Below are 18,407 nucleotides of genomic sequence, written 5' to 3'. Positions count from 1 at the left end.
ATTTTTACTGAGATAATCCTTAATGCATCTAGCAGAACTTCATTTTTACTAAACATTTTATTTTAAGTTGGATCTACATTTTTGGTGAAGATCTGCCATGGGTAATTGTGGCTTTACAGTGAGCAACATCACGTCCATTAATGATGGCAGATAGACTCGGAGGTACAGTATGTGGCTTTTACATGAACTACACCAACAGTCGAGGAAAAAAGGTAGCAGTATTTGTTGTGTTGCCACAGTAATGAGAATGTATTTTATAGAATGTATACAATTCAATTAAAAACAGCAGCAGTAACATTCCACCGGCTGTCTTTCACAGAGTTCACTTCAGCTGTTGGTGCACTGAGATTACTCGACCACAGAGAAATCTAAAGACCATCAGATGCTTCCCTCAAACCAGCTGAAGGTAAATACTCTTAGATTCAAGCAACCTCCAACCCTTCTCATCTTTGAGTTGAATTGTGCAATACAATGCCTTCTTTTTGTGTTTCTCTTAGTTTGTTTTGAATTGAAATTAAGTTAAAAGTAGACTACATCACTCCGGCTGCTACAGCTAATCTTACCACTAGACACAGTTGCTGATAAATGTAATAAATATTGGTATTATGATTCATTTTTAAACCTGCATTAGGCTAACTGACATTTGGCCACTTGAGCGCAGCAGGAAACGCTGTTATTTTACTCCGGCTACTTCAAGTACATTTAGTTAATAATACTTTGTAAATTGTTGTACATGAGGACTAAAAGCTGCTAAAAATCTATTTATTTATAATATGTTAATTTGCATAATTGTTATTAAATGTACCGGTACAGTTATTATACAGTTGAAGTTTTATTTATAGTTATTTATTATTTATTGAATCATTTATTTATTTATCATACTAGCAGCCCCCATAGTTGTATTGCAGAGTTAAGGATCTGATTGAGAAAAGCTTTACATGATTAAACCAGTGTTACTGATACTGTGTTAATCCTGTCTTTGTGCTGACCCACAGTACTTTATATGACCTCCTGTTTCCCTTCTAGACAGTGGGGCTGATGCCTTGGGAGAGATATGTCACTACTTACAGCAGAGACTATCAACCCTTCAGTGAGCGTCAGCCGCAGGTCAACCAGCCAAAGTCGAGGACTGAAGCTCAGGCTGCTCCTGGATTCATCAGCACACCTCAGGTCGGACACAGACAAATAAAGATTTATTCAATTTTACATTGACTCACTGACATGTTGTGATTGTGTATTCACAGGCTCAAAGTGAAGCCTGGCCTATATTTCACCAAAACTTTTACAAGACGTCTAACAGCATCTACGGCTCCGGTTTACAGGTAAACCACCACACATGCACACATCTCAACGTCTGTTACCAGGACCACCCTCACACTTCCTGCTTTCTTTCTTTCAGCCTCCCTATTGTTCCATCTTCCCTGCCTACTTGCATCCTTTTGGATCTGTACTTGGTGACGAGGCGAAAGGTCGACTGCACTGTGTTTTTGATGGAAAGGGTAAGGAGTTCTCTCTTAAACACAATCTTAAACATAAATACTGCACACACATATCTCAGCTGGCAGGTACTTAGTTAATTTTCTCTTGACAGTAAATGTGTTGGAGCAGCAGGAGGCAAAAGATGAGCCGCAGCAGAAGATTGATGTGCTCTACGAGGAAGGTAACGCATCTCATTTTTTACTTATAGGGAGTTTTGAATGATGCATCTTGTCTTTTTTTTAATGAAGCTGCACATTTCAATCAGGAAACCATTTAAGTGCTTTTGATTTGATCTCTAAATTCACCGGTGCTTTTACGGCCATTTTTCCCTGATTTAGTTTGAAGATACTTTGAACTGCACTTGGAGTTCTGGATAGATTATTGAACGGGAAAAAAAAAATACAAAAGGACCAAAACAATTACAAAGTGACACTAAAAGCGTTGAAGTATCTGTGTCTTGCTGTTATGTAGGAAAGGGGATTGGGCCCACTGTCTGCCCATGATTTCAGTATAGAACCACTCACCATTTCCATTATCCATCTCTATATTCTTGCACCTTTAGGTGTAATTGTGTTGTCGTCTCACGTGGGTCCGGCCTGCTGCGAAGGCCTCCTCAGATCTGTCTGCAGGGAAGCCGGGCTGCCGCACCTGCTCTACCTCCCCGAGGCCTCCCGTCCAATTATCACCCTCAAAGGTAGAAAGACAAACACTCTCTCTCTCTCTCTCTCTCTCACACACATTCTCTACTGCATTCATGTAATAGACAGTGCCAGTGACAATCAAAAATAGAGGATTGGCATTGTAAAGACCAAATGCATCATTCATGCTAGCAGCTCTGTGTTGTCCTTAGAGCTGAATGCTAACATCAGCATGCTCTCAATGACATTGCTAGCATGCTAATGGTAAGCAGGTATTTATTTACATGTGTTAATTAGAACTCTGAAGTACATATCCTTTCACGTGACTCTCAGGAAGAAAGCAAATAAGTGAATTTCCCAAAATGATGATTAGATGATTGCATTTTCAGTCTTTAGTGAATTAACTGAAATTCCCACTCCTGATCAGATGCAGAACATTGTGATAGCAGTGCCTATTGGAGGTGCTGGGGACCGGCTACTGGAGTGACGAACAGCTCCTTCCTTCAGCCTACTTCAAGCAGTTGGTAACATCACTTTTTTCCCAAATTAGTTTCTTCCCACACACCTCTCTTGTACCCTTTGTGCAATATTCTGACATTTCTCCTTTCTCCTCCCTCTCAGCTATGCATGGGACTCTGAGCACCCTAATAGTTATTTCAAGATACAAACCTGCCTCCCTAGTAGCGGCACTCTACCTCCGGCCCACGAACAGCCAACCTTCTACTGCACAGAGCCCAGCAGGAGGCTGCCGATGACAGAGTACCAAGATAGATACTCTGCTGAGGTAAGAGACCGTGTGTGTGTGTGTGTGTGTGTGTGTGTGTGTGTGTGTGTGTGTGTGTGTGTGTGTGTGTGTGTGTGTGTGTGTGTGTGTGTGTGTGTGTGTGTGTGTGTGTGTGTGTGTGTGTGTGTGTGTGTGTGTGTGTGTGTGTGTGTGTGTGTGTGATGATAATCAAACACCTTGTATATTTTCGCTAATCACCTTGTGTGCCTACTCCTAGTGGGCCCAGCCTAAGATGCAGCAGAGAGGTCTTCTTCATCGTCACTGACCTCCTCAAAAGAAACTTTATTCTCCAATCTGAATCTCACCTCTCAATACACTGCAGATCAAAAATACAGAGTGTGTGTCTTGTGTTAAACAGTTTTAAAAAAGGGCTACTATTTCTACCAAACACTTGCACTTTTTAGCCTGAAAGGGTTGCCACATGGGAAAAGTCCTTCCTAACAGAGGTAGCGATGATTCCTGCCTCAGGATATAGAAGCTGAGGATGAATCAGAACAGCAGCAAACCATCTGCTGGCAGGAAGACTCTTAAGAGATGCAGTAAAATGTGCGTTCTCTGGTTGTATCATTTATTTTTCAAAAAAATAAGCAGTTTTGTAGTCCATCACATTCTGAGAAGCAGAGATTATAAGGGGTCACTAAGGTCATCATACTAGATTGATGACATTCTGCTTGTGATCTTGGGTCATTTGCAGCCGCGATGCCACACTCATCTACTACTTCTATAAGCGGCGTTTGATGTTTAATCCTTGCTGCTCTTTTTCTGAGACTCCCTCCTAAATGGGTAATTGGCACAACTCTGATGTCTTGTGGCTATAGTCAGACACCCTGAAACAGCCCCTCACTCCTTGACTGTTGAAACAACCCTGACCCCAACACTCCAAAGGGAGGACGTCCTTCGGCCATATTTCCTCTGCTCCGTTTCAGGAACCGTATATGTTTTGTGTTCATAAGGACTGGAGACAGTAGCCAGGGGGGTAGTAGCAACAGTAGCAGGAGTCCTAAAGGGAGGAGGTCAACATGACCTGTGCGACATGCGTTTGGCCTTTATTTTCTCGTCTTCTTGTTTTTCAGTGAAGGATGATGGCAGTAAGTTTGTCCTGACTTATGCCATGGGTGCAGACGAGTCAGGATTCATGGAATGAAAGAGTGCGCCGTTTTTTTTTTAAGTCAAGTTGATTATGTAGTCTGATGTTCGTAGCCTTCCTAAAAGCAGGGAAACATAAATTCAGTTAAGAAATTCTAGGGTTGAAATTGTAAATTTGGAAGAAAAAAGAAATCACATTACATAGCATCAGCAGGGGGTTCCCAAACATCGCTGATTTTTCCTGTTATTTTAATGGCCGCTAAACATTTTTAATTGACATTTCCTAGAATAACTTACTGAGCTCTTTGTTCATACCTGCAGCGATCTGATCTGGCCCAAGCTCAATCTCCATATCCATGAAATATTTCTCCCTTAAGAGTTTTCATTTCTTCCGATCGGGGCCCAACGTTTGAACAACCTCATCACAAAGTTCATTCAGAACATGATCCCCTTCAGTCATATCTGAGTTGTCATGGGAGTGTAAATGCCCCAAAAATTGGTGCTACAGAAAAATACATCTACATTTCCATGACTACTGGGCAAAAGTCCACATAGGGGAGATTTTGTGAAATGATCAAAAGCTTGAAGACAGATACTGAATGGTCCTTGTGGTGGGATTCTTTGTAACATTCATGCCAATAACAATGTTTACTGAATTGTTTTAGGCAAATTATCAAACAAAATCTGTATAACACCAAGCAGATATCCCTTGACATGTAGTAAGCCAAATGAATAGAACATTTCCCCATATAACGTTGATAGTATTAGACTGAATCATAAAAATCTTTAAAATGTTATTCCTTAAACTACAAGCATGAAGCCATATTGATTTCTTGGGGTCCAGTGCCCATCAAAATGTGACAAAAGACCAACAAAGAGCATCTGTCTTTTAACATCTTTATTCTTCTTTTTTCATTATTTTTATTTGTATTGAAATTCTTACTCTTTGTCTCTTCTGGACCTCTTTTCTTTTTTTTTCTTTTTTTTTTTAAACGGCTTATGTCATCTAAACGCGTCTAAACAAAATCACCAAAAATGATTTCATGTTGTACAATCCACCTGGCGGACATTCCTATTGGCTTCACCAGGGTGCCATTCACCACAACACTGTGAGGAAGTTCAATTTAGAACAGAGTTCATACTTTAAGAACACACCGTAGTACTTGTTAGGCAGACAACCGGTAAAGCTGCATGGTTGTAATAAAGCTTTCTCCTGTCTAATACTTCAGTAAAAGTACAAGTGCACAAGTGTGTTCTTAACACTAAAATACGACATTGTTGTCACTTAATACTAAAAATGAATAGTGACGTTAAGAACATAAATGTTCAGATGACAAGATAAGAATGCCTCTGCATTTAAACCCAAAGCTGAGTTTCCTGAAAAGCATCTTCACATAATACAACCTTCTCATATTGGACTTAACGGGAGATTACACTTGAACTAAACAGATGATGCTTTAAGGAAAGCCAGACTGCAACAAAGATTAATGGTTAAAAAGAACTTCCTCAAAACACATCAACCTACAAAAAGAACAGCAAGGAAGCCATACTGCCAGCCACATGTTCCATACTGCTTTATTCTGATTGGCCATGACAATATTGTCCCCTCACGTTCCCTCCTGCAAACAGGACTGAATGGACACCACAGGTTACTGTAGCCAGTAGAGACACAAAATTCCTCATCCTCAAAAACATGGAGAACAAAAAAAAGAAAAAAAAGAGGAGGAGAGGTTATTTGAAAAACCTGATTTGGATATGGACACTTGATCTGATGCTGGACAAACCAAATGATCCGGCAGAAAGAGGCAGTGGCTGTGTTCCAGACCAAATACTCCCCTGTAACAAGGTTGTTCACTACACCCCATAAATCCAAATTGAACTAAAGGATGACGCCATGAACACAAAAATAACTGAGTTTTCTTTTTAAAGGGCCAAAAATCTCTGACCATGCCTCTATAATATTTGTCTTGCTTAACTCGATGCTTTGACTGAGAAACTCACGCATCCGTGCTACGAGAAAAGATAAACATGGACTTCCACATAAATCGGGAAAATAACTTCTCATCCATGATTACCCCTCGGTTCAGATCACTTCAGAAACAAGCGTGCAGGGAGGGTGGGGTCTGTATTTAGTGTGGAACGGAGCCGCCGCAGATACAAATAAGAGCCCACATTTATAGATGCACAAGAGCTGCGACGTCGCAATGAGCTTATTACGTCATATTAGCAGACGGGTGTGACTGACCGTAATGACACAACAGAGCAGCTGCAGAAACCCATCAAGTCCCCTGAAATGTTTATCACTCTTTAAACTGTACTATTGTGGAGACCTTTGACCTACAGACGATGTTTCTCAAATCTGACAGCACACAAATTAACACTTAAGTGAAGCAATTTCTCCAAGTTTATTATTATTAGGTGTTTTTGGATTGACTCTTTGTCCTGGTTTCACTCCTTGGTAGCTGCCTCAGTTCCAAGGGGACATCGATGAGATCTGCATACTCTGTAAACATCAACAGTGCCATCTGAAATGCGATGAGCTAGCGCCCGCAGTAAGGGCGGTGCTGGTATTACACCCCTCCCCCACCCCGTTCCCAATGTCCCTCAGTTTACAAGAAACAAACAGGAAATAAAAAGATTAAAGAAACAAAAAGAAAAATAAAGAAACAAAAAGAAATCCCCCCACCCCCCAACTGGGCCTGTCAGCGCAAAATTGACTTCAAGCGTGTAGGAGTGTGTGTGTGTGTTGTGTGTGGGTGTGAATCAGTGTGTGTGCGGCCGTGACCGCCAGAGTCTCTGAGAATATGTGAGAACTGGTGTGTGCGCGTGCGCGTGGAGGCTCCATGGGGGTGAGGGGGACTCCTAGTATTTCTTCCCCGGGACAAACTCCTTCGCCTCGGGATTCAACATGCTCTTCCTCTGCAGAGAAAGACAAACAAGAGTAAGAAAATCATTCTGTGGACATGAAATAATTATTTTCTTTAACCATTCATTTCTAGATTAAGCAATTGGTCTTGAAAAGATCAAAAGGAAAATCCATCCCATCCATTTTTTAAAATCCAATGACATTTTTTTAAAGACTGAACCCCAAAGATTATTAATTGAATAATATGTAAAAGCAGAAATCTACATATTTGAGTCGCTGAATACACACAGTTTCGTATCAGAATGTAATTGTATGCATCTTTGACTCACCGCCACTTCCTCCAGGTTGTGGTGATCGTTGACGGACAGACCGTTGAGCTGCTGCTGCAGCTGCCCCACCCCCTGGTTGTTGAGGTCACGTGAAGGGATGAACCAATCCTGGTCCTCCTCTTCCAACATTTCCTGGAAGCAGCGCTCCAAGAACTCCTGCTCCAAGAGCTCCTCTTCCACCTGGAGGGGGGGCAGAGGGAGAGAAAAATAAAATAGAAAGATGAGTGTCGTGATTGGTGGGCAAAAGAGCAAGGGGAGGAATGAAGGAGAGTAATTGTACGACAAGTGGGTTAAAGGTCCTATAAAGAGGAATCCTCTCTGTAATGTAGTGGCAATTGATTCATTCAAGCGAGCAAGAGAAAAGGTTGAGATAGAGAAAGAGAAATGGAGGGTGGGGGACTCCAAAAAAGCAAATTAAAATGCAAGTATTTATAGAGGAAGGCCTCAGTGAGTGAAGAGACAGGAGGAAGGAAGGGGAGGGGGCTGAGTTTGGTAAGACGCAGCAGGACACGTAGGAAGGGGCAGCACAGCAAGAAGAAGAAGAGTAAGTGTTAGGTTGAGAGGTCGATGATAAGTAACGCAATGCATTTTGGAAAAACACAAAATAGCGCAGACACCAAGTAAAAACAAATACGAGTGGAATGAAACTACGAAGGACCTCTCAAGTTCTCAATCTCCAATAATGGAATATTAAGAATTGTCCATGGTATAAGCACTCGCCTGTCTGTTATACTCCTCTTCGTTCTCCATCCACATGTACTCAGCGAAGGGGTTGGCGTCGCTGCCCTCTCCTGCGTGCCCATTGGCCACCGGCTCCTTCCCCTCCTTCCCTGGAGCTCCGCCTCCCGGTGTCTTGGCCACCTCTGGACCACTCATCTCTGCCGGCTCTGCACGACAACACAGGTACAAAAGATGTGTTACAACACTGGTCAGGCGTTTAAATTAAATGTAAAAAAACGTTATGGGCAACTCCTCTCAAAAACCTCATTATGTAAAGTATACTTAAAAAGATATGCTCAGACAAATTAAAACACCTCGCAAACGTTTCATTCTTAAAACAAGGCAGATCACATCCCCTATTGATTAGCCCCCAGCTGGGTCTTATTGGCTGTTAAATAATAGCATCTCAGCTGAATCAAGGCTGAGGCCCAGGATCCAAATTGGACAAATGTGCAGCATCTCAAACACATCTTTAGCTGCAGCCGAAGAACTGCTCCCACGGGTAGAAGAGTACGAGTCTTGCTGTTCATAACAAAAAAACTGCCAAAGAACAATTTTCCATATCTCGGGATGAGAAAAAGAGACACCAGCTGGGACTGGTCCTCGTCTCCAAAACTACTTTGTGGTAACTTGAAATGTCTCAAATCTGAATTAATATGATGGCTTAATGACACTTTTAAGACTAATTAATCTGTTCTCATGTTGGTGAATTTAAGTGCTCCTGTGAAAAAGGCCACAGTGCAATATTAGCAAGGAAAATACACACACTGGACTTCAGTGCGTTCCCAGGCAAACAAACACCCAGAGAGCTAACATCATTCGGATAACACAAATATAAAGGGAATATAGTCCTGTCAACATCCTCGTTACCATTTACAGAGTGAATCTTCAGGTTGTGGAGCAAAACAAAAAGGTCAACAAAGATTAAAATCTAATCTAAATCAAGGGCAGCATGACCAAGATATGTAGACACGTCAGTGGAAGGTAAGATAACTGTTGGTAAGAGTACTAAATAAAGAGGCTGCCGGTTTCGTGAAAGCGCATCTGCCCTTAGCCTTTAGCTGGAGGTGCAATTATTTGAGTTCAGATGTTTCACTGTCATTCATGGGCGGCATTACAATTGTGCTTCTGATGTTAGCTTGACGGGTTAAGGCAGCAACATTTGACAGTGCATGTGTCATTAAGTGATTTTCTGTTTGCATTCTAATGAAATACTTATTAGTTTTACTATAAATATACTGCAGCTTCCCTTACAAAATATGTAGTGTTGCTTAAAGTATGCAGACAATAGGAACATACAATTTTACACTTTTAACTTTGACCCTCTTGATCATACATCAATCACAGTCTGTCAATGAGCTGTCATCAGTCTACATTCTCGCTGGCTAAGGCATTTCTCCCTCCCCCAAAAAAACACGCAAAGTGCGATGCAGCGTGCGTCTCCATCTCAGCTGAAATTATGATGACCTTCATGATGCCAGCAACAGCTGTTCAGACAAACATTATAATGTTAACCACGTTGTCATATTGCTTACTACTAATGCAATACAAGTTTGATTTAGCGTTGTGAAGTGACACCATCGACAAAGGTTAATTCTTTTTTATTTTCCAAAACTTGTCTGAATGCTATATGCTGGTCCAGCCAGTTAGCGTAAAAATCAAACTGGTTTACCCAAAAAACTGAAATCAACTCTTTAGACTACTTTGATTCGGTAAAATTGCTGATTGAACGTGATAATATGTGCATCCCGTCTTCTCCTGCTCTGATAAGAAATGCCCAATTTTAATGAAATAATGCTCAGACTGCCAGCCAGCTCCAACAGACTTGTCATGACTCAACTGCAGCCTAGCACCGGGGGGAGAAAACGATGATCTCAACCAGGCTGCACGCAAGCCCAGCCCCAGGGTCGGCCTGCTGCAGACACATGATGGCAATGGTTGACTCCCAGCAGCTTAACACATAACATATCCAAATTCGGGTTACATATACACCTATACCAGCCGCCTCTAACACTACAGTTACAGGACGAATGGCTGTCTATCAGAGGAGTTTAAATAAATGTGTATAATCTAAGTAGGTTAGTAGACTAAGACGAGTGTCTGTCTGCCAGGCACAGAGCTGTCAGTGTTTGTCTGTCCGTAGATAAACCGGTCTAATTATGCAGTGCATGGATTTACATGCTACCAAGGCAAATAATAAGACAGGCAAGGAGAGAGTGAGAGGGTAAGAAAGAGCGTTTTGTAAAATAATACGACAGGCCTAAATTTAATTCTGCACTAGGTAAGCAAGGCGCCAGCATGTTGGACGTGTTTGAAGTCTGCGTTTGTGCCAAAATGCCAGTGTGTTCAAATTCACTTTTACAGCAGTCTATAAAGTGTTATGGAAAAACAAAGATGTAAATTGCCAAAGTTAAACAAAAGGATGAAAAAAAATGCAACTAAGCATACTTTCATATATGTAGCATGATTCTGCAAGACACAGATCAAGTAAATACATTTTGAATGTGATGCTTTTTTTTTGTTTTAGGGTATTTTAGATTGAATATCATTGGGTTTTAGGCAGCTATTTGAACAAAACAAGCCACTCGTATCAGAACCATGCGTCTGTTTTAACTGGCAATTCTAATTATTTTCTGACATTTAATAGATTAAACCATAAAGGCTTTAGCTGCTAAAAATAGGATCATTATTAAGAGGAATAAGAAAATGCAGTGCAGCTAGATAGAGACTACAAAAAGTATGAAATGTATAAGGGTTTAGAATGATCATGAGATTCACATTATTAAATAAATTCTGACAATGGCTGTAAACATGGCTCCGCTCAGGGGACATAAGGTATGATTGCACAGTGTGTGAAACTGCATGAACACGGAAAAGTGGAGACAGAGCACAGTGCCATTATGTACCGCATGTAGCACTCAACATGTTCATGTTGCATAACCATGTGTCGGTCACCATGTAATATTTAGTTAGCGGGTCCTAGCGTCTTCCATGCCTGGGAGCAGAGTGTGATCCAAACTTAGGATGAGGGTGAAGGACAAACAATGGAAAGGTAATATGTTGCTCGGGGGTAAAGAGAAATAATTCTGAATATTAACAGAAATTGCAAAATGATTAAATTCTGAGACAAATGGCCTTGTCTTAATTGATGAACAATATGTTTCTTGTGCATTTTGTTGTAAGTAGTTACTGTTTTTTAAATGACATTAGGACAAATTATGCACTGACGTTAAGATTATAATACAACCGATTGGTATTTCGATGTGAAAATAATTGGAGGTATAATTTGGTTTAAACAGAAGAGAAATTCAAAATATCACTTTTTGATGATCAACCAATCTTTGGACCACTGTGTTGATCTGATGGTTTAGGACCGATAGACAAAGAAAAAGCCAGTTAAATGTCACATTGCTCTCTGGGTCACTGTTATTTTTACACAAAGATGATGTTATTTGTGTACAGACTACATGATAACTAAGGAGAATCATTTTAAATGAAAACAATTGTTGGCATTCAACACAAACTTTTAATCTCGGCAAATTAATCGAGGATCAAATAATTGTAAGGACTAGTTACAAAACTATTCAAAATACCGTCAAATATTGTATTTAAAATGACATTAAAAAGAAAAATCACACGGATAGAAGAAAAAAATTGTATTTCATCGCTGTGTTTTCCCTAAAAACCGAGTGAAGCAACAATCAAAGTAGTTGCCCATTATTTTACTGTCGACCTGACACGACTAATCTATTGATCGATTGGTCGTTTCGACCCTAGTTTATGCAAGTAAATCAACTGTTCATAATCAGCGCTTTTAAGATCCCCTAATAACCCGCGACAAAACAGATTATGTAATGTAACAGTTAGCACACCTTGTGTAACGGGATGTGTCGTAGTAGCTTATAGCATGCTAACAGCTAGCAGGCTGAACCAGGTGTACGGGCCTACCTGGAAAGTTGTGAAATGGCTGGGACGCTCACTGGGACGCTTTAGCCGAGGTAATGCTAAGTGGCTAGCTCCCGGTAGCTGCGGATAGATGCACATAGCGGTGCTGTCAATGCACGGGCCTAAGGTGAAAGCTATCCCACTAACAACAAAAGGGAAGCGGGTTAGGGTGTTTACAGTAACGGGATTCAGCCTGAAAACAGCTTAAATGCAAACAAGGTAATGAATAATACAGCTAAGTTACGTTATTGCTACACATTCACCGAGGTCAAACTCCGTCCCTGAGCGGATGCTTGAGGCCAAACAAAGTGGGAGCTCCGCTAAGTGCTAGCACGCTGCTACAGCATGGCAGCATCACTGAAGCAGGTCAACAAAACAAGCTCCGTGCGGGGATTACAACACACACAACACGAAGCGTACACGCTTCTTAAAATTCAAAGTTACCTGGCATCGTGCTCCTTTCAAAGTGTGACGTTACACAATGTTATTATAGCAACTATACAGCGAAGAGTGCGTGTTCGTCGTTCCTCCGGTGGGGATTACTCTGTGCTGCGATGCAACGTAGCTCAATTTAGCTAAATCCTGTTAGCCACCTTGCTAGCGTTAGAAAGCTGAGGCGGTCACGTGGTAGGGGGCTGCATTCTTGTTCTTTCAAGAAAGTGGGAATTTTAAATACTATTTCACATGAGACCAAGCCAAAGAACATTTTCGCCAACTGTATATAGCAAAAATAAAGCTATACAATCATTCCAAATAATAGCTCTATATTATCGTTTTTAAATAGAGACAGAGGAATCTGTGCTTAAGACATGTTTTATTATTTTTAATGTATGTTTCTTGATGTAACATGGTTGTATTGTTAATATTAAAGTGTATGTTTGTTTTTAGTTTCAAATTGAAGACACTCCCACCTGTACTTTTAGGAGACATATAAAGGAACATTTAAAATAAATGCATTGCTTTTTGAAGCTTTTCTTTTATCAACTAAGAATCAAGAGTGTTGTCATTTGCTTGAAAATTAGTCTGATTGTTGTATGTGTTATATTGCAAACATTTGGCATTACACACTCTCCATGGCAATTAAAAAATAAGTTTAAAGAGCAAATGAAAAAACAAACTGACCAGACGGCCATCAGAATGAGTTGATGTTTGTTCAAATATTTGCTGTGATGCACAGCAACACACCCGTCACGGATATGCAAGCCGCTCCATCACAACATCTGGTTGTTTTCCACCACAGCTTTTCCTTTCCTATTCCCCCCAGAGGCTAACACTGCGTGATTGGATGATAGATCCAAAATTGAACAAAATCCAGCTCTGATGCACTTTGAGCAGAAAAACACTGTAAATCACACATTTCCTCGGAAAAACTGCCAGGCAACAAATATAACAACAAAAACACGATCGAGCACGGAATGTCACAGCCTGAAATAGACATCACATAATTCTTCTCTGGTCACAGGTCCTTGTGGTTATTAACGTAAGTTAGTCATTAGCTTATTGAGTGACTGAATATGTGGTGGCCTGATTGGATTCCTTTGATTCTGAAAGCAACAATTATCATTGTCATTATAAGGAAAGTGATATTTATCATATGCAAGCCAGTGTGTCAGTCAGGATTTGGAAATACTAAAAGGCTGTTCTCTAGAAATAAACATCATGAAATAAAATTGATAGGAAATATAGCCAAGGTATCACACATGTTTTTGACTGTTTATACTTTTTGCACAGGGTGTACACTTATACGTCACAGTCCAGATTTTGATGAGACTGTAAGAGAAATGTGTAGATTACATTTTAAGGTCAACTCAGAGACTTTGCTTGTGGTGTTGAGTCATTAACTGAGATAGGTTTCTAATATTTTGTCCACCATGTCTATATCAACGAAGGTAGACTACATATGATAAACAAGGCCATACAAATGATATATTTCATCAGCAAAACAATGACCATATAGTCGAATCAGCCAATAGAATAGAAAATGCACCACAAGTTTCCTAAAATTAAAAGATCTCCAAGTTACTTATTTTCTTCCAGACCAACATAGCTTTTAATTTAAACGATTTGATACAACAAAACTGGAGCCACCATCCATCCATCCATCCTTAGTTGCAACATCCCACAAGGTACATTCCATTCCGGTTAGTTGTTTGCAACCTTAAGACATATGCAGCCTAAATGGCCAAGAACTAAATGTAATCTTTCCAGCAGTACACGTCACAGTTACATGGTGAGGCGAAACTCGGGGCTCACAAAGGGTCCTTGAACGCAACGTGTGAACAAACATCCCTTAGGCTCCGCCACACGACCACTACACTTTTTATACACATATGCTTGCGTGGCTTCAGAAATAAAAGCTTTTCTGCAGATAAATAACAAATAATCAGGACAAAGTTAACTTGTTTTTTAAGGTCAATTTAAAATATGATATACAATCAGACTTTTAAAGGCAAAGACTGTTCTCCGAATCAGTGCACATAGTCTAGTAGCGTATCATAGCCTGTTACTCATGTAAGTATAGCCTATAAATGCAACTTTTGAATACTGCATATATTCATTAACCTGACAGTGATCTCGTGCAATAATGTACTACAACACCATTATTTTTTTTTAATCAAAAAATGTAAGTTTGCTTGCTATCTTTTGATCGTTTCTCTAAAAGTTTTTCTTCTTCTTCTCATACTGATATTTTAGTTGGTTCAACCCCAAAAGTAATGTTACCAGTCACATTGAACCAAGCAATTAATAAATAGGCTCTTGTGCAGGAAACTGCACACGGTAATTGCTTCTTTTTTTACATCTTAGCACGGCTAGCGTTTCTTAATTCTTTCTTCTTGCTTTGTTACTGTGCTCTCTTTCTTTTTGGTAGCAAACAGCTAGCATCCCCCTTCCCTCCACCAATAACAACAGACTCACCAACTTAAAGTGCTCACAGGGGGAATCGGCAAACCAGCTGTCGGGGGAAAACGTCTCTTTTCCGGTCCCGGACGTCACAGGAAAACCACACAGTAAACCAATTATTCTATTAATCTCCAATTTGCTAAATAAACACGTGTCTCCTTTTACAGTTTGTTTGCGGTTTTGTCTTAAAAAAAAAAAGAGAGATCCACGGTTTCTCTGCCGAAACGTCGAGGGGGAAAAACGTTGTGTCGTGGGTCGGCGTTTGTCCAGCTGTATAGCTCGGACATTGGCTGAAATCTACGTCAGTCAACGCTTCCTAGTGATGCTATTCGTCCAGACGACCACACGCCCCGTCCACCACATTTCACGTAAGTAAACAAAATATAACCCATTTGCCTCGCTGCCTCTTTTTTTGAAATCAATATACCGCGTTCATATTTGACAACATGGCTGTATCAACTAGGTCTAATCTTTCTTTAAAATACGACACTGTAGTTTTAATATGTTTTAAAGCTGTTGAAGATGAAAAAGCGAAAAGTAGTCTACAGAAGATAAAGAATGTAACGTGTGAGGGTGAGCAGAGGCGTGCACATGCTTTTCAGCAAGCGAGGAAATCCACAATTGTTGTCACATGATCCGTTAAGGTCACATTGAGTCTCATATGTTCTCTAAGAAATACACATATTTAGTAAGCCTTTCATAATTTTGTATTTCAATGTATTTCTCAACAGCTCTTTAGTATGAACTGTGGAAATCTGGTAGTTCTTGGTAAGTTAGGTTGTTACTATTTATTCTTAAATCTGTTTTGCACAAAGTTCATTATAAGATAGTTGTTTTAATATTGTGATATTATGATGGTTTCTTATATTTAATGGAAACATTGCATTCAAGGCAAGGCAACTTTATACAAACACTTTTAATACTTCTTTTCAAAATGTTACCTTATCATATAGTGAATATTTATTATTTATTAAAGATAAACTTAGTAACCCTTAACCTCTCAAAAGAACCTCAAGCCATCTTTTTGAATGGCTTTGAAAGTCCTAATACTGGCATAATTTCCATCGCTAGGTTTTACAGTCTTGATGGATTCTTGAAATATGTTTTTTCATCTGAGACTTCCATACAAAGAAGCGATAAACCAGTGATTCAGTGTAGAATGTTGTTGCCCCGGAGGGTTTAGATGAACTCATTACAAAACATTTAAGTGCCCTCCTATTAGCTACAGCAACAGAGACATGTTTCTATGTGTTCTGACAGTAAACGTGTCTACTAGTGACCTTATCTTACAAAAAGGTCACAAGCTGACACCTTGTATCCATCAGAGCCTTTTACAGCCTCTTTTTCCATCATGCAGGATGAGAGATCTGACAATGTGTTAAGCATCGACAGCTATTCATCAGAAACACTGTTTGGCATAAATAACAGGACGACAGTGGTGTGTCTTCCTCACTCTGTGTTCGGCATAACCTTAGTGGAACAGTGGATTTTAACAGCCAATGCTGAAAGCTGTGGTTTAGTGAAAATAGTATTAAATTGCTCATTAAGTCTCAGGTTCTGGCACTTTAACACTCCTTTTCTCAACCTGAACAGCATCATGTATTTCAATAGTCCATGTCACATTTGCGCTATTGTTTTCGAAATCCTCATTCAGCCTCCGTCATTAATACCAAGTGAGGTGAAATAAACAACACCTGACTGTCACCGGGAGAAGCTGTTCTCTTGAAAGCTAAAGGAGAGGAGATGTTAGCATTAAATAGGAGGGTGCATTACCTTGAAATCACAGTGGAGGGCGACTGTAACCCACAGTGTGGCAGTTGGACAATATGCTGTGTTTGGGCAGAACCACTGTTGTCAATGTGGATCACATATGTGTAGCTGGAAGAGAAATACTGCACGCCCATAACCACTCACAATTGCTGAAATTAGTGCTAAATAAAGCGCTCCATTAAATCTAAAATGAGGGACTCTGTTATGCGACATTTAGGGACTTAAAGTACCTTTTTTGAAACCGCTTCAGGACAGCTCACCAAATTCAGGTCTATTTTTATGCACATTGTTTTGTATTTTAATGAGAAGGCAGGTAAATGTCACAGCTCGAGAGTTAAGTGCTGAATACTCATTGAAAAACAAGTGACTACTGTTTACTTACTTATTTTACCACTTCTTTTTAAGGTGTTGGAGGGAGAACAAGATGTGTGCAAGAATTAAAGGTTACACAAGGTAAGCTAATATACGTATGATAACTTCGGGGGGGAATTATTCTTTTAATACACTTCCTAGACCTACACACTGTCACAGGAGAATTCAGCAGTATAATGCATTTACACGTACCAACTGTTCTCACACTATTGGTCTCTCCCTCTTCTTTCCTTGTCCACTCTGCTGTAACATGATGTGCCCTTCCTCTTTTCTGTGCTATAGTTTTAACCCTCTGTATTTGCTATTGAATCCTAAATCATACATTCCCTCCCTGTGTCTCTCTCTCCGCTTTGCGCAGCCTCTCTTTTTATTACACAATAGCCTAGACTTGATGTCAGAGGTCATTCATGTTGAATATGTGTGTGTATGTTCTACCCTAGCCTTTCCTGTGGCCCTGGGTCCACACCCCAGACTTCACCGGTGGTAAGTGGGTTTGTCCGATGCCAATACATGGACAAATGCACGCATACACTCGCTGAAACATGTGACACACCCACATGCTTGAACACGAGTAGGAAGTATACCGTTAGCAAGCACACTTGGGTACAATATAGCGTTATTATTTCTGCAAAAACTTATTTTTTCTTGCACGTACATGTGCTTACAGTTCGAGGACCTGTTAACAGTCAGCGCTGAGGGGGTCCAATAAGCAACAGGCCTACAGTATGTTCCATTTTAGCAAGGCTTTGGTGAACATGGAAATATATATTCCTGCTACGCATTTGTTCCAGAAACCTTTAGGAAAACAACAAGTCTCATGCAGATATTTCATCTCTCCCTCTAATGAGTCCCCCTGTGTGTTCTTCACTGGACAGACCCCTTGTGTTTGCTTTGAAAACTGTGCATTACCGTAGAAAGACGATTTAAAGATGATTGTAATCACTCCAAATCTCACAAAGGCTAAATATGAGGCTAGCACAAGCAGCACGTTAGCGCCGCTCAAAAGTCCTAATGTGTTTTTGGTGCTGGTAAGTTAAAGAAAACATTGTAACAAAGCCAGTCTAGTTGTTTCCCCATATTTCCACCCTATGAGCCTAATAAGCTGGCAGCTGTGGCCTTTAGCTTGTGGTACCAATATTATTATCTATCCCTCTAAGCAAGCCTACAGGAAAAATGTATTTCAAGCTAATACATGCAGTTGCATAAATGTATGCTGTCACCATGATATAAAAAGCTAAACTGCCTTTAGATCATGTGACTTCCATGTATGCTATCTGGAGGGGAAGTAACAGGTTCTCCTTGGTGCAGCGCTGGAGTTTGGGCTCTATTTAGAGCAGCTGGAGGAAGAACAGTGTCTTTGTGTGTGTGTTTGAATGCCCTCTTGCGCGTGTGTGTGTGTGTGTGTGTGTGTGTGTGTGTGTGTGTGTGTGTGTGTGTGTGTGTGTGTGTGTGTGTGTGTGTGTGTGTGTGTGTGTGTGTGTGTGTGTGTGTGTGTGTGTGTGTGTGTGTGTGTGTGT

At 40.4% G+C, this 18,407-nt stretch overlaps 3 protein-coding genes across 8 annotated transcripts in view; 2 read left to right on the top strand and 1 right to left on the bottom strand.

The window, feature by feature from the left end:
- The first annotated feature begins 99 nt into the window (after positions 1-99).
- On the top strand, positions 100-3,231 carry LOC134875796 (uncharacterized). 3 transcript variants are annotated; one of them, XM_063900444.1, is made up of 9 exons: positions 100-212; positions 320-406; positions 1,027-1,170; positions 1,245-1,322; positions 1,400-1,499; positions 1,592-1,660; positions 2,042-2,173; positions 2,545-2,641; positions 2,739-3,231. In XM_063900444.1, exons 2-9 carry the CDS (start codon positions 383-385, stop codon positions 3,061-3,063), a joined length of 969 nt encoding a protein of 322 aa, XP_063756514.1. In that variant the 5' UTR covers positions 100-212; positions 320-382; the 3' UTR covers positions 3,064-3,231. The 3 variants fall into 3 exon arrangements, with proteins under 3 accessions (XP_063756514.1, XP_063756515.1, XP_063756513.1); XM_063900445.1 differs by having other exon boundaries at positions 119-406; positions 2,739-2,901; positions 3,119-3,231; XM_063900443.1 differs by having other exon boundaries at positions 119-406.
- Positions 3,232-4,870: 1,639 nt separating this feature from the next.
- Positions 4,871-15,022, bottom strand: paip2b (poly(A) binding protein interacting protein 2B). 3 transcript variants are annotated; one of them, XM_063900447.1, is made up of 4 exons: positions 14,764-15,022; positions 7,903-8,069; positions 7,183-7,362; positions 4,871-6,906 (listed from the first exon to the last, which is right to left on the bottom strand). In XM_063900447.1, the coding sequence occupies exons 2-4, from the start codon at positions 8,056-8,058 to the stop codon at positions 6,850-6,852; spliced, it is 393 nt and encodes a 130-aa protein (XP_063756517.1). In that variant the 5' UTR covers positions 8,059-8,069; positions 14,764-15,022; the 3' UTR covers positions 4,871-6,849. The 3 variants fall into 3 exon arrangements, with proteins under 3 accessions (XP_063756517.1, XP_063756516.1, XP_063756518.1); XM_063900446.1 differs by lacking the exon at positions 14,764-15,022 and adding an exon at positions 12,292-12,474; XM_063900448.1 differs by lacking the exon at positions 14,764-15,022 and adding an exon at positions 11,851-11,872.
- Positions 6,878-18,407, top strand: part of hspa12b (heat shock protein 12B) — a 26,231-nt gene continuing 14,701 nt past the window's right edge. The window contains exons 1-3 of one of the 2 annotated variants that reach the window (XM_063900439.1): positions 6,878-8,085; positions 14,717-15,116; positions 16,924-16,971. The gene's annotated coding sequence lies outside the window, so the exon portion shown is untranslated. Of the gene's footprint in view, positions 8,086-14,716; positions 15,117-16,923; positions 16,972-17,008; positions 17,374-18,407 lie in introns of those variants that run through there. The other variant, XM_063900440.1, reaches the window with a different exon arrangement.

This window comes from Eleginops maclovinus, chromosome 14 (genome assembly GCF_036324505.1).
Source record: "Eleginops maclovinus isolate JMC-PN-2008 ecotype Puerto Natales chromosome 14, JC_Emac_rtc_rv5, whole genome shotgun sequence".
Classification (NCBI taxonomy): Eukaryota; Metazoa; Chordata; class Actinopteri; order Perciformes; family Eleginopidae; genus Eleginops; species Eleginops maclovinus.
The sequence above is the reverse complement of the archived record's forward strand: the minus strand, read 5'-3'. Positions and strand labels throughout refer to the sequence as shown.